The following is a 14,830-nucleotide window of genomic DNA, read 5'->3' on the forward strand; positions in this document are numbered from 1 at the left end:
CACATTTGACAACTTGTTGGCTTGTCAATCTTTGTAAAAGAGCATGCCCACATATTGGAGGGCGGAAAACAAAACCCCACCAAAACATTTCAACAGGAATGTCAGCAACCTACTTATCGTACTGCCTTCTTCAAGAGTTGCTCACAGCCCAGAAGATGCGAACGTCACACAAAGCGTCTGTTTGATTCGACAACACCCCCCCCCCCCCAAACGTACAAAATGCTGGATTACAAACAATGCTCTACCAACCCAAGCTAAATAACGATAATGGACCCCTGATGGTGATCAATTGCATTTCACTTCTACGTACGGTGAGAGACACTTCCCAAGACTCGGGCTGTCGGTCGGCTCCTCCTACCACTGTGTGCAGTCGAATAAAAAAGGTCTCTGTCACTTCCGCCCCAACGTGCGGCAGGACTTGTAACCTCAAGTATTTTTCTCCACCCTCGCCATCATCAAACACCACAAGCCCTTGCACTGGAGGCAGCAGGTCTTGGTTCTCTTCTGACAAGGCCTGCTCACCGTTGGGACCTAAAATGTTCCAGTGTACCTGAAGGGATGAGATAAACGGTCACCATCACGAACATTGATTTCCGTTAATGTGATATTTCATGCATGCATGTATGTTGTTGAACTTCTTTCCCAGCGTACGCAACTAACTGTGCTAATCGGTGGTGTGGGGGTAGAACAACAAATGAAACCAAAGAATATTGCAAATGCTTGGGTTTAGAACACGTTTACAGGTACACATCTGACCAGTTAAACCACCCATGTCCCGTGCAATATATCTGCATATATTGTAACTGTCATTTTATACAGATCTTCACACATCCAATGTTTTAGCATGCCCACCTACTCCTCAGTCCCCAGCAAGTCGGATATGCGACATTGCTCTGTATGACTTTTGTAATGATTATTTTACTTCACGCTATTGTCTTCCGTATTTGTTTTTTATCCATCAATTATTACGAATACATATTTTACTAAACCTGTTTGTTTTCACTGAGTGAAAAAGTTACGAGAATTAGCAGTTTTGCATTTTAAAGATAATCGTTATACACCGCCTTACACATATTCACACATTCATATAAAATATTTGGACTATATCTAGTATGAGCAAACCTATACCCGGTTGTATTATAATATATCAAATCTTTAAAGTAAAAAGGTTACTGAACCAATAACCAAAACAAAAACGTAGAAAAAAAGTACTCTATTACTCTTATCACTAGTCGCCAATTTTATATTGCATTTAAATGAATACTAGTCATCAACATAGTTCAAGAAATTACTGGTTCTCCTTTCTATTTGAGGATATTGTCAGTCATTAACTTGGGGCTAAACCCAATATATTTGCTGCAATGGAAGAAGTTCGCGCACTTTCAATTTCCCCCACATACTCCGGTCCTCGGTACAATCAGATTTTAATGAAGTACATGAAAATCTGTGGTTACTGTCTACTGCTTTAAATTAGATTGACCTTTTATATGCACAAATACTACCAGGCAATTTTAAAGGGCAGATTATTTGAAAACGGCCTGTCCGGTATGTAATGGTGTCACTCAGGAGGGTAATCTGCACCCAGCCATGTTTGCCGAGCTTATGCATGAAATGAAATAGTGCAGACATTTCTATTAGTTTTGGAATGTGGTGCTTATAACATTTGTGATGTCTTCATTTCCCTACTGACAGCTGTACTTATTCCAGCGTTTGCCGTGCCTGCGCTTATCAGGCGTGTGCAGGGATTTACCGGGCGAGATTGCAGAAGCACAGCCTTCATTGTTTGCTGGGCTGCAGGGGAAAAAATCTGCTTATACGTCAGGCTGAACATCCCTAGCCCTCTTGAAGGAAAACATTTGAAATGAGACAGCTGCCGCACACTGCCAATGTAGGTACTTCGAATTCGAGTAATATGTTGGGATAAACACCTCCTTTTCAAGCGATTTTAAAAATGGATTTCTTGTGAACCTGGCGACGTTAGCTGCATACCTATATAGCGGCATTCATGAAATATAGAAAAAAAAAACAGATATGATTCGAAAACAAACCATTTAACAATTGAGAAAAAGACCAGTCCGAAAATATGTTCACGGAAAACTGCCAGATATATTTTCCTTTAAAAATAATGCTATTTGCTGAAGTATGGACATATTTTGTTTCAATACAAAATGTACATATTTAATGTGGATGGATATTTTAAAACTGGCATGGTCATATACAATTATATAAAGCATGCATAATGGGAGAAATGAATATATAAAGTTATTTTGTCCACAACACTATTCTGTCCATAAATCCTCAATAAGTAAACCACTAATCACCAAGCACAAACAAAATCAAACTCACCACCTTCATCGTTAAAACTTCTTAGGGCAAAAATATAAACGAGGTGAATATTTTGGGCAAGGGACCCTTATTGCTATGCACTAACATATAAAGTAATCTCAGAGCCATTCATTTTCACGGACAGCACAGTTTTGAACAATATACAGTTTAAAACAAGTGGGATGTAATCTCCGATTACTCTCACAAATACCTGTTTTGGTTACATAGCGTTTTATTTAAACAGACTTGCTGATCTTTGCAGGTGCAGTTGAAATATTTGCAAAAAAAAAAACGCAAGCATTCAGTACCTGCTGTTCACCAATAAGGCCTGCACTCCTCCTGATGGGCAGCACCAGCTGGTGAGTAACATTGGGGTTGGGAACAATCAGCCGCGTACCTCCCAGGAAGCCTATGAGGCCATTGGGAGCATCACTCTTGGCTATGGTGATGGTGGCGATGAGACGTGAGCCCAGCACTGCACCGCCCGTTGTTGAAACCAGTTGAATTTCAAAGGTTTCCTCAAACTCTCTGTCCAGGCAAGAGAAATATAGGCATGAGAAAATCCTGATCTCTTACTCCCGAATCCTGAGCTGCTAACGTGTGACAAATGGAATATTTCACGCTGCATCTGATACTTTAAAGTCCATGATATTTCATCGATGTCTGCACAAGTTTTATGACGCTCACTTAAAATCAAAAGGAGCAGAATTTATTTACAAACTTGCAAAAGGAAAACATTAGTTAGTTGAATGCTTTGTTAACATAGTGCCAATTAGAAGAACAAGACTAAACGCATGTTTTTTTTTTAAGAATGCATATATTTACATCACATCCATAAATACTTTCCATAAGTAACACCGGTATATATGTATTTCGTTCAACCAAACACCTTCACAGCTCAAAGCAAGCTGCTGCATTGGTGGCAAGTCAAGCCGGTGCACTTGGCTGAGCTGCACACCTTTCGTCATCATCGGTGATGGATACGTTGATGAAGCTGACATTCTGTCCATCCATGAAGAGGGCCGCACCATCCGGCAGGAGGTAATCTTCACCCCCGGGTTGAGCTGTGACACCCCTTGACACGTAAAGGACCATGACTGACCCATACGTGCCCTTGTGCCTTGCCAGTGGCACGAGCAAAACACCATCCTCCTCCGCAACTGCAGCACGCGGGAAGATTAGGCACACGTATGCGTGAACGCACGCACAAGTATGAGCACACGCAAAGTGAGTTGAGTGACAAAGTCAAAACTTTTCTGAGATTGCTTTTTGTAGCATTTTTTTTTTTGTTACTAGGAATCTCTTAATTCATCTTAATTTCAAGTGAGTGCTACATGAGATTACTTGGCCAATTTATTTCTGTTGTATTTTGTAGGGTGAAGGATGCTGGAGGGCCTGGAGAAAATCCGAACTATTGAAATAAAGTTTTAAGCCATAGCTCGATGACAGTGTTCAGGTCAAAGTGCATTATCAGACTTGCAGACATGTCAATATTGGCACTTAAGATAGAGACAATATTTAACTTTTAAATCTTAAAATAATCCGATTATTCCTATTGATGTGACATCTTACTCAAGTATAATGTTTTTTTTTTAGAAACTTGCATTTGCACTTCATTCTTTGGTCATTTTGCATAACATCGTTTAATATTGCACTTCATATTTTACTTATCAGACTTTTTCTTGAGTAATCAACGTTATAAAAAAAAAGAATATAAAAAAACACTCGGGTGATTGATAGTGCGCGGTTGGTGGTGTTAGTGGAAGGCACTCTGCCTCACCAGACATGCCAGATGCAGAGTCAAACTCTATGACCCCTTCAGCGCCATCATCCTTCTCTATCAGCACCCGCAGGGAGAAGGGAACACCCAGAGCAGGCGGCTCCTCGGCTCCCGAGCCGTGCTCTCTCTCCGCAGAATACCTCTCACTGCACACGCCGTGCAAAGCACAAATTGCCACTTGCTGCGTGTGCCAGACAACTTAATGCAAATGCGTCACATGAAGCTGGGGATTAGCTTCAGAGTACTCACTTGCGGAGTTTGCAAAAAAGATTTTAAAAGAGTGTGCGCTGCTTCTGTATGAAATTCTAAATTGTATTTTGCTCATGCTTTTATAATAGTGCTTAGCGCTACTTTTTTTAGATGTCTGCAAATGTACTTTTTTTACATTTAAAATAAAACGGATTAATGTTCAATTAATTTCTGAACACGGGTCTAATTAAACAGTGTAAAATGTTAACGGTGTCTTAACAAAAGTCCCGCATCATTTATTGAAAAGCGTATTCTTATTATCTTTATAAAAAAATGTGACATTCCAAAACGTTTCTCAAATTGGGATATTAAAAATGTGGTAGGCACATTTTCAAATGATTGCTTTTTTTATTTTAATGCATTAAACCTAAGTTTAATGCAATGATTTGATTACATTATGAGTGAAAATTGTACAGAAATCTTATACAGATAATGCTGCCTAAAAACTTGCTGGAAATGGCAGTTGAAATATCCGCATCAATGTTTCAATTAGTGTAGCTCACAAATGTAGAAAAAACATATTTGTGTGCTTACAAATAATGTCACACGAACAAAAACTGGATAACAAAAATGCTATTGTGGTCCTTTTGAGAAAGCAAACGTATTTAGGATTGGTTGGCAAATAAAACAAATAAACTCTAATCATGTAACTGTTAAATGGGTGATAAATGTAATAATTTGAAACCAAATTCATTGTTGGAGAGGTATCCTGCCAAACTGATGGGCACAAAGGTTACAGGGACCGTAATATTTCATTTTATGAGTGCATCTATCAAATTACCCATCGGAGATCAGCTGAACTTGGGTGATATTGAGGTAGAAGTCCTCTGGCCCCTCCGATATCTCATCGTTCAGAATCTTCAGTCCGAGAAGCTTTAGCCGCTCTCCCTCCTCAAACACCAAATCCCCATGCAGCCGCTCATAGTCACGGCCTTCCGTGGCCGTGCCAGGCACGGTGAGGTACAGCAGTCGCACATAACCCAGGCTGCCGCCGTCACGTACTACAGACGCGTTCGCCTTCACACAAATACACCGAGTGAAGCGACGGAGGCTGTAGAGAAATGGCTCAAAGCGTGCAAGTCACATTCGTTCTGAATTTACATATTCATTATCGGGTTGAGTGGCCGTTTGGTAAGAGCACTCGACTTGCAGTCGTTTTCAGCTTTTAAATGCTAATCTGTGCTTGGCTGGGCCTACGATTAACCTTCTGAGGTGACTAAAATAGGTACCACTTTGTGGGAAGCCAACAAATTTCAACCACTATCTCAGGACTGCCAATATTTTTAGAAAGCACATCCAACTCTTTGACTAAATTAAATGTGGCAATAAATATCTAACAATACACTTAAAAAGCATTCCCATTACATTTCATGAGCCTTAAATACTTTATTTCTGACAGCTTCATGTCGACAAAGTATTCATCGGAGAAGTGATCTAGAGCATTGTAGTTGGTGCACTTCAGCCAGTGGGTAATATTTGCATGTGCTGTAATAATTCTGTGGGCTGTATGATTGTAAAACGTGAATAGGAATGCACCACCGCTTGCAGAGGAAACTTGATCTAATTGCCACAGCTTTCTGCTAATATAATTATTACCCTTGCCTTCAAGAAGACATATACAATCGGATACAACTGACTTTCAGTTTCTATCTGGTGTCATGAAATATACATATTTAAACAATAGGGCCATGGTTGAATACCAATCTGAGTTTGATAGTCCATAACTGAAACATAATCTCCAAATAATTATATCCCGAGATTTGCTGTTCTCAGTCCTTACACGAAGAATTCTGCTTAACATCAACAATTCTCTCACTTAGCGGGACACATACACACTGGGCCTATTGCTTTCATGTTGCTGCCACCCTATCCCTAAACGGGATTAAGCCACTCGGAGCTGCACTTACAAAGAACCTAAAAGGCAGTGCTGTATCAACCCCAGATTACCGAGGGAATATAAGTGAGCAATTGTTTAGCAATGTTCTGCAGATCAAAGCACGGGGCTGCAGGGAATGCAGCGATTCTGTAAGCACTGTGCATCTCCATGAAAGCCGCAGACTCTAGTGGGCATGGAGCCGCATGCCACCATGCTTCCACAGCTACATCTGCATTCCCAAAAGGACAAAACAAAAGAAGCAAAATTGGCAAGTCTCCAATTGATCAACTCTGAATTCCACCCGCCCCATATAATCGTCTTTCATGCATTGTGCATGTTACCTTTTTCGGTAATGCTATGCTGAACGTTATGTTTACTATCTGTATATATATTTGAATACGAAAATGCTCATTTGTTGCATAATTTTTCGCGTTGATTTTCATTCTTGTTACGGCTATGGTATGATCCACGATGCAAAAGAACGTGCCGAAGAGCCACCGCTGGATGAGGGCCTCCAAACACAATGGGGGGTTGTGAAGGTTATTTGACCACACATCACTGTGCTGGTCAGTGTGGAACATAGCAGTGCAGTACAACTACCATAGTGATTTTTGCACTGCCCTCTGCACAGCCGACAGCATCTGCTTGCATGGTGGTCAGCCATCCAAGAAGTATCCAGGCTCATAAATCTGATGGAATGTGCATTATGGGTAATTAATTAAGTCATCATTTTTATTTTATTAGCCATATCATGATATTATGACAAGCATAGACAATGGATTTGCAGATTCTCTTTCATTGCCCCCAGTGAAGCAAGCAGGAGTTTCTACTAACAAAACCACCTGCAGTGGGAAAGGATTTTCAGTTTTGTCACAGATGTGAGTTGATACTTATGTTTGTTCAAAATGTAACGCATCCGACAATCTTTAGAACATCACCATGACTGCTGTTTTCCAATTAAATCTGCATATCCCTTTGGATCATGTGACAATGCGGTTCCATTTTCGATTTAGGAATTGGCAGGTATAGCGACGATGTTTCTTTCCACACAGTAGCATGCAACCCCCAATTGCATAAGTAGATAAAGAGGCAACTGCAGCATCGACTGCTAAATAAATAGATGAGATGTTGTTTGTAGTGTCACAATCGGTAGAGTTTGATGATTAAATTATGATGGCTTGGGGTATAATGCAGATTATGTCTATACTTATTTATATTAAAGCTTATTAATGCATGTTCTAAATGTTGTTCGCGTTTGCTTATACAAGTATGTGGCCTTTTGAATAAGGTCTCATTTTCCCCATTCATTAAAAATTGCCTGGGCATGTTTTTAATCTAACGGCTGTTATGAATAAATTATTATTAATGACTAAATTCTTGTCTAGTCAACTACGCTATGCCTTCCCTTTATGTAGACAAAAGCTATGTTTTATATAATAGCTCTGGTTTTAACAATACTAGTTTTTGGGTGTGGATTCTCGGTTTGGATCAGAAGATTGCATTGAACAAGCATGGATCGGAACGTGGCCCCGGTCAAGGTAATGAATGATTTACTGGATCCTGATGTTCAACGTAACCGAGATCCAGCGCCACTGGAGAGTCGGGTGCTTGATGTCCCCTGCTGGATTACAAATTTCTGGGTTCAATGACCAATTTGGAGATGATTTTCCTTTACGTAAGAACCTTCCAAATCATGTAAATAATAGCAGCGACTTATATCCACATGAGTTATCTGCAAAATATAACAGGTGCCATTCAGACAGACCACGAACCAAATAAATCCATGAGTGGTACCACCACCTTACACGCGTAAGTAGCCGGCTCCATGGTGTAGTGGAAGCGGTGGATTGGACGCATGCAGGGGCGTAGCCAGGATTTCAGGCCGGGGTGACAGTCAACAAATTTTAATTTCAAGAATGATTAGAGAGTCAGGCTGTTGAACCAGACGCCATCGGTTGGCGACACACTCTGACAATGCAGCTGCACGGAGTCCGCCAGACCGAGTGTCGTACACTTATAACGCAGAATGTCACCCCTGTCACCCCCCCTGGCTCCGCCCCTAGACGCATGGTTAGAGGCGATATTGTTGCATCGTTAGGTAACTTTAGATAGTAAAATGGCAGCAACATTAAAATAGCAGTATCTATCAGCGGGCAGTAGCTGATGTCTCCTTGCCGGCGCTGTTGGAGATGCAGAGCGCGTGCGTTCGATTCCCCGGCGAAGATTACACGTGACTTATTTTAACATGCCAAAATCAAGACTTGGTTCGAAGCTTTCGTGACTGCAGGAATTACTCTTTGTTTTTTTCGGTAAAGTCACGTATAAATAAGAAATAATAAAATAACATAATAGCATACGACGTTTCGGTTGCAACACAAGCAGCCATCATCAGGTACAGAAGAGCTAAATTTACGAGAGAGGGGAAACACATAACCCCAGATGTATACACAGACACCCAAGTAGGGGGAACTAACACAGACACAACAGGGGACACAGAGAGACAAGTATACTCAAAAGACAGTGTTTAGAAAAATTTGGAAACCATATAAAGCAACACAGACGGTCGGTCAAAACACAATTAACGCATAGTCCGGTTGATTATGCTATTTCAAAGATTGCTAAATTGCAAGTTAAGTATGAAATTTAAAATACAGACTGCACACACACACACATAGACATTCAAGTAGAGCGAACCAGCACAGAGACAAGTACACAGTGAAGTCGCCTTAAATAGGCAGAGAAGGTAAGGCTGAGAGACAATGGGACAAATTATTGCAGCCAAATCAAATAAACACATGTTTCTAAGTTTACAATCCCATATATAACACGAACACAATGCACGATACTCTTGTTTATGTAAAATATAATTTCTATTATTTATATTTTAAACTAGTATTCTCATTAAATATACTGTGCATTGCTTTGAGCAAATATATTCCTTTGTATTAATCAGGATAATACTTTATTATCGAGGAGGAATCCGATTAGCTATTAAGCTCTTTTTTCACATGTCCAATCTAAATTATGATTTCATTAACTTCACTTGAAATGAGACTGCCTCTCTGGGCAATCTCCAAAACCATGCAAAACCTCAGCTCCACATTTAAGATATCCTTTAAGATGACACCAATGAGTGATTAGACTTTAATAGTAATATTATGCTACTTGTGAAGCTATTTGTAGTTATGATAGCATGGCATGGTGGCCAGTTAAACATTCCTCAACGTATAGACTACACATTTAATTCCAATCATACTAAAAATGCTCCTACAGTATTTCTCAAGCAAACGTAATTGACGGCGCACTTTCACATATGAGACACTTAACAATGTGATGCAGTACCCTCTTGGATTTAGATTACACCATCCTCTCAAACGTCTTTGACTTTGCTGTCATTCACAATTTGACTCATCTCTTTTTTAACATCTATATTTGAGCCCTTTTTTCAGTTGTAGTTTCTCTGTGGGATTAGCTATACAATTCAAATGTGCAGCCTGAATGCGGAATATTAGATTTGTAACTTGATTATTATAACAGGCTTTCAATGGGGATTTCAAAAACTATGGTAATTAACGAACGGTACATACATTAAAGTCAGCAATACAGATTGGGAATCCACTTACATTGATATTATTTTCGTGTGAATTGTGGGGCGCTTTAGCAATGTTGTTTTTATACAACATTCAACCATCAAGACATGCAGGTGTAGATTGTTTTAGTGTAAAACTTCTGATACTGTGTACACAAAAAACAAACACTCCTCGTCTGTCCTGCAGAAGGGGGGAACAGCACAAATGGTATCTGTGCATGAACTCCATCTAGCCGTGAAAAATACTGGATAATCGTAATATGTAATAGAGTTTTGTTGGGTCAGATCGCTTGTTGCAGTCGAAACGTCGTGAGAATTTTATTGTTTTATATTTTTATTATTTTATTGTTTCCCTTCTACGTGACTTTACCGAAAGAACCAAGAATATGAAAACCTACGTGTTAAATCACAATCTGATTAACAATTTAGGATGGGGAGGGGGAAAAACGTGGATAATTGGAAAAATGGGGGGCAGGGATAATAGGAGGTATCGTGGAACCCTATATGTCCCGCGGATATGAGAAGCCGTGGGTAACAGGGTCGTGGATATTCACAGTTCTACTGCAGTTTCTCTAGCTGTACGATAAGCAATCCAATAGATGGCCAGACAGACAATGAGATGCTGACCTGTCTATATGTTTTATTTGCACTGATTTCACTTTTCATGGGTACTCCAAATGGCCGCCAATCACTTAAATACATGTAAAAAAAATCCTCATAAAGTTTCCAAATTAGTTTTAGGCTTACCAGATGAACATGTTTTATTCTTGTTTTCATAAACTTGAAGTTGATAACCGAAACTCAAAGTGCGAATGCGCAGCAAGTCGGTTTTTAATATGCAAAGATATCACCGAGTGCAGAATTCTCACCAATGGGGCGGCTTCTGACATGTGAATGAGATCTTGGGAGAAGTGGAATTTTCCATGAGGGTAGTCGCTGCCTGCCAGGAAGATCTCCGCGCTGTCGGCCTGGCTATTCACCCTGGCTCCTCCATTCGCCATCACCAGCTTCAGCTGAAACGTCTGTTGCAGCTCTGGGATGTCATCATCCAATGCCTGAATGCAGAACGATGCAACGTACAGCAAACAAAAAAAAGCTCTGTTATCCGGCACTTTTACCATCCGGAATGCTGTACTAACCGGCATCTGTTATAGACGGCAAATACAAATCTTCCTTCACGTATATCCGGGAAAAAAGGTCGACAGCCATCCGGCATCTTGCCGTGCACTTCGGGAAGCTGCCGAGTGCTGGCGGGAGACTGTAATACAGTATGAAAAATAACAATAGATTTTACCCTTTCTGGCAAGAAAACAGGTGTTAAGATGTTCAGACACCAAACAGAAACCTTTTTGAACAAATGAAGTCTGCATTAACCACACGTACTTGTGGTGAACATCCAAGCAAAACACGCTCTGATAATAATATAAGCATTGTCTTTGAAACTGATTGGCCTACACCAGAGACAGCCTTGTTTTTTTATGGCCTAGTCTCACCAGTGTCAGACCAGAGAACGCCAAAAGATGAACAGTACAAAGACAATGCACGTATCAGAGCATTTCTAGGTCGGGGTGAGCAGCTATAATCATGGGATAACTTTTTTGCCAGTATCAAAGTATGGAAAATAAATAAGAATAGGTTTTACCCTTTCTGGCAATAAAACAGGTGTTAAGATTTTGATTTAAAGCTTTCGTGACTGCAGGGATTCATATTCTTATTTCTTTCGGTAAAGTCACGTAGAAGTAAAACAATAAAATAATAAAAATATAAAGAATAAAATTCTCACGACGTTTCGACTGCAAAACAAGCAATCATCATTAGGTGTGAAAACCACAGCAAGAAAATTTGAAAAAAGTGGCGTTTTTTTACGTTAGCACCACGGAGAGCGATTTGGCAGTTAATTTAGAAGGATTAGTCCATCTATGTTCGGAAAAGAGGAGGGGGGAGACGAAAATTCAATGTCATGTAAGCCTACTGATTTATAACAGTGATCTGCCACGGCCGAGGTGTTGGTCCTACCGTGTTTTAGGTCTGCTTTGTGTTCACGAATGCGGTCCGAGACATGTCGTTTGGTTTCTCCAATGTAACTACTACCACAGAGGCAACTTAGTTTGTAGATGCCAGGGTACTGCATGTCCGGAATCACATCTTTTACATTACATTACATAAAATCCGTGATCTGGTTCCGTCTGTAAAAAGATGTGATTCCGGACATACAGTACCCTGGCGTCTACAAACTAAGTTGCCTCTGTGGTAGTAGTTACATTGGAGAAACCAAACGACATGTCTCAGACGGCATTCGTGAACACAAAGCAGACCTAAAACACGGTAGGACCAACACCTCGGCTGTGGCAGATCACTGTTATAATTCAGTAGGCTCACATGACATTGACTTCTCCAAGACAGAGGTTATTTGCAAGCCATCTGGCTACCATGAGAGATTCGTTCATGAGGCTATCCACATATACAAACACAGAGAAAATTTAAACCGAGAAGATGGATTCTGGCTTAGCAATCATTGGGAGGATTTGATAAACCATTTCGGGTCTTAATTGATTATTCACGCTTACGGTGGCTTTCAGACCGCATCCATTATTTTCGTCTCGCCCCTCCTCTTTTCCAAACATAGATGGACTCGTCCATCTGAATAACTGCCAAATTTCTCTCCGTGGTGCTAACGTAAAAAAAAAAACCGCCACTTTTTTCAAATTTTCTTGCTGTGGTTTTCACACCTGATGATGATTGCTTGTGTTGCAGTCGAAACGTCGTGAGAATTATATTGTTTTATATTTTTATTATTTTATTGTTTCCCTTCTACGTGACTTTACCAAAAGAACCAAGAATATAGGTGTTAAGATTTTCACACACCAAATAAATATCTTTTGCAAGGAATCAGGTTTGGTGTAGGCCAATCAGTTTCAAAGGCAATGCATATATTATTATCAGAGCATGTTTCTGTTTGCATGTTCACCACAGGTACGTGTGGTTGACGCAGATTTGATTCCTTGTGAAAGGTATCTATTTGGTGTTTGAACATCTTAACATCTCCTGTTTCATTTCCAGAAAAGGGTAAAACCTATTCTTATTTTTCAGACTTCGATATTGGCAAAAAAGGTCCCATGGCCACAGTTAAGTACAGTACTGCTTTAAAGCTTTCGTGACTGCAGTAATTCATATTCTTAGCTCTTTCGGTAAAGTCACGTTGAAGGGAAACAACAAAATAATAAAATATATATAATTGTTTTATATATTTGTTTATTATTTTGTTGTTTTGTTGTTAATAATAAAATATATATAAAATAGTTTCTATATATATTTTATTATTTTGTTGTTTCCCTTCAACGTGACTTTACCGAAAGAGCTAAGAATATACAGTACTGCTGTTTACCGCACTCTATACGGCCCCACCACTTCTCTACAATCAACGTGCAATGCTCTACAACGGACTGGTGAGTACTTATTTAAAAGAGCATATTATTTTATATAGGTATAGGTAAAATGTAGACTTAGGTTTTTTTACGATTTACGTTTAGGCTAATTGGCAAGCAATGCAGAAGACAGGAGGAAACAACACAAATGAGATGGGTAAAAACACCGAGATAACAAAACAATCGAGCTCCCTTGAATCGAATCAAGACGCTGGATCATGACGAGATTAATTGAATCACCCATTAAATGCGGATAAATCCAGGATTAGTGAATTTCATAGAGCAATGAATATTACCGCACAACAAGAGTTGCAGCAATTAAAACATGAAAACCAAAATTAATACAGTGAGGGAAAAAAGTATTTGATCCCCTGATAATTTTGTACGTTTGCCCACTGACAAAGAAATGATCAGTCTATAATTTTAATGGTAGGTTTATTTGAACAGTGAGAGACAGAATAACAACAAGAAAATCCAGAAAAACGCATGTCAAAAATTTTATAAATTGATTTGCATTTTAATGAGGGAAATAAGTATTTGACCCCCCCTCAATCAGAAAGATTTCTGGCTCCCAGGTGTCTTTTATACAGGTAACGAGCTGAGATTAGGAGCACACTCTTAAAGGGAGTGCTCCTAATCTCAGCTTGTTACCTGTATAAAAGACACCTGTCCATAGAAGCAATTAATTAGATTCCAAACTCTCCACCATGGCCAAGACCAAAGAGCTCTCCAAGGATGTCAGGGACAAGAATGTAGACCTACACAAGGCTGAAATGGGCTACAAGACCATTGCCAAGCAGCTTGGTGAGAAGGTGACAACAGTTGGTGCGATTATTCGCAAATGGAAGAAACACAAAAGAACTGTCAATCTCCCTCGGCCTGGGGCTCCTTGCAAGATCTCACCTCGTGGAGTTGCAATGATCATGAGAACGGTGAAGAATCAGCCCAGAACTACGCGGGAGGATCTTGTCAATGATCTCAAGGCAGCTGGGACCATAGTCACCAAGAAAACAATTGGTGACACACTACGCCGTGAAGGACTGAAATCCTGCAGCGCCCACAAGGTCCCCATGCTCAAAAAAGCACATATACATGCCCGTCTGAAGTTTACCAATGAACATTTGAATGATTCAGAGGACAACTGGGTGAAAGTGTTGTGGTCAGATGAGACCAAAATGGAGCTCTTTGGCATCAACTCAACTCGCCGTGTTTGGAGGAGGAGGAATGCTGCCTATGACCCCAAGAACACCATCCCCACCGTCAAACATGGAGGTGGAAACATTATGCTTTGGGGGTGTTTTTCTGCTAAGGGGACAGGACAACTTCACTGCATCAAAGGGACGATGGACGGGGCCATGTACCGTCAAATCTTGGGTGAGAACCTCCTTCCCTCAGCCAGGGCATTGGAAATGGGTCGTGGATGGGTATTCCAGCATGACAATGACCCAAAACACACGGCCAAGGCAACAAAGGAGTGGCTCAAGAAGAAGCACATTAAGGTCCTGGAGTGGCCTAGCCAATCTCCAGACCTTAATCCCATAGAAAATCTGTGGAGGGAGCTGAAGGTTCGAGTTGCCAAATGTCAG

At 40.3% G+C, this 14,830-nt stretch overlaps 1 protein-coding gene across 7 annotated transcripts in view; it reads right to left on the reverse strand.

The window, feature by feature from the left end:
• The window catches only part of ADGRV1 (adhesion G protein-coupled receptor V1), a 104,414-nt gene that overhangs the window by 26,233 nt on the left and 63,351 nt on the right, over positions 1-14,830 (reverse strand). For all 7 annotated transcript variants that reach the window (XM_032953241.2, XM_032953242.2, XM_032953243.2 and 4 more), the window contains 6 exons: positions 10,689-10,874; positions 5,136-5,371; positions 4,106-4,251; positions 3,284-3,485; positions 2,634-2,853; positions 311-550 (listed from right to left, as the gene is read on the reverse strand). In XM_032953241.2, coding sequence (XP_032809132.2) covers positions 311-550; positions 2,634-2,853; positions 3,284-3,485; positions 4,106-4,251; positions 5,136-5,371; positions 10,689-10,874 — 1,230 coding nt within the window. The remainder of the gene's footprint in view (positions 1-310; positions 551-2,633; positions 2,854-3,283; positions 3,486-4,105; positions 4,252-5,135; positions 5,372-10,688; positions 10,875-14,830) is intronic.

The sequence above is a fragment of the Petromyzon marinus genome, chromosome 13 (assembly GCF_048934315.1).
Source record: "Petromyzon marinus isolate PM22_M1 ecotype Great Lakes invasive population chromosome 13, UKy_Petmar_22M1.pri1.0, whole genome shotgun sequence".
NCBI classification, from domain to species: Eukaryota; Metazoa; Chordata; class Hyperoartia; order Petromyzontiformes; family Petromyzontidae; genus Petromyzon; species Petromyzon marinus.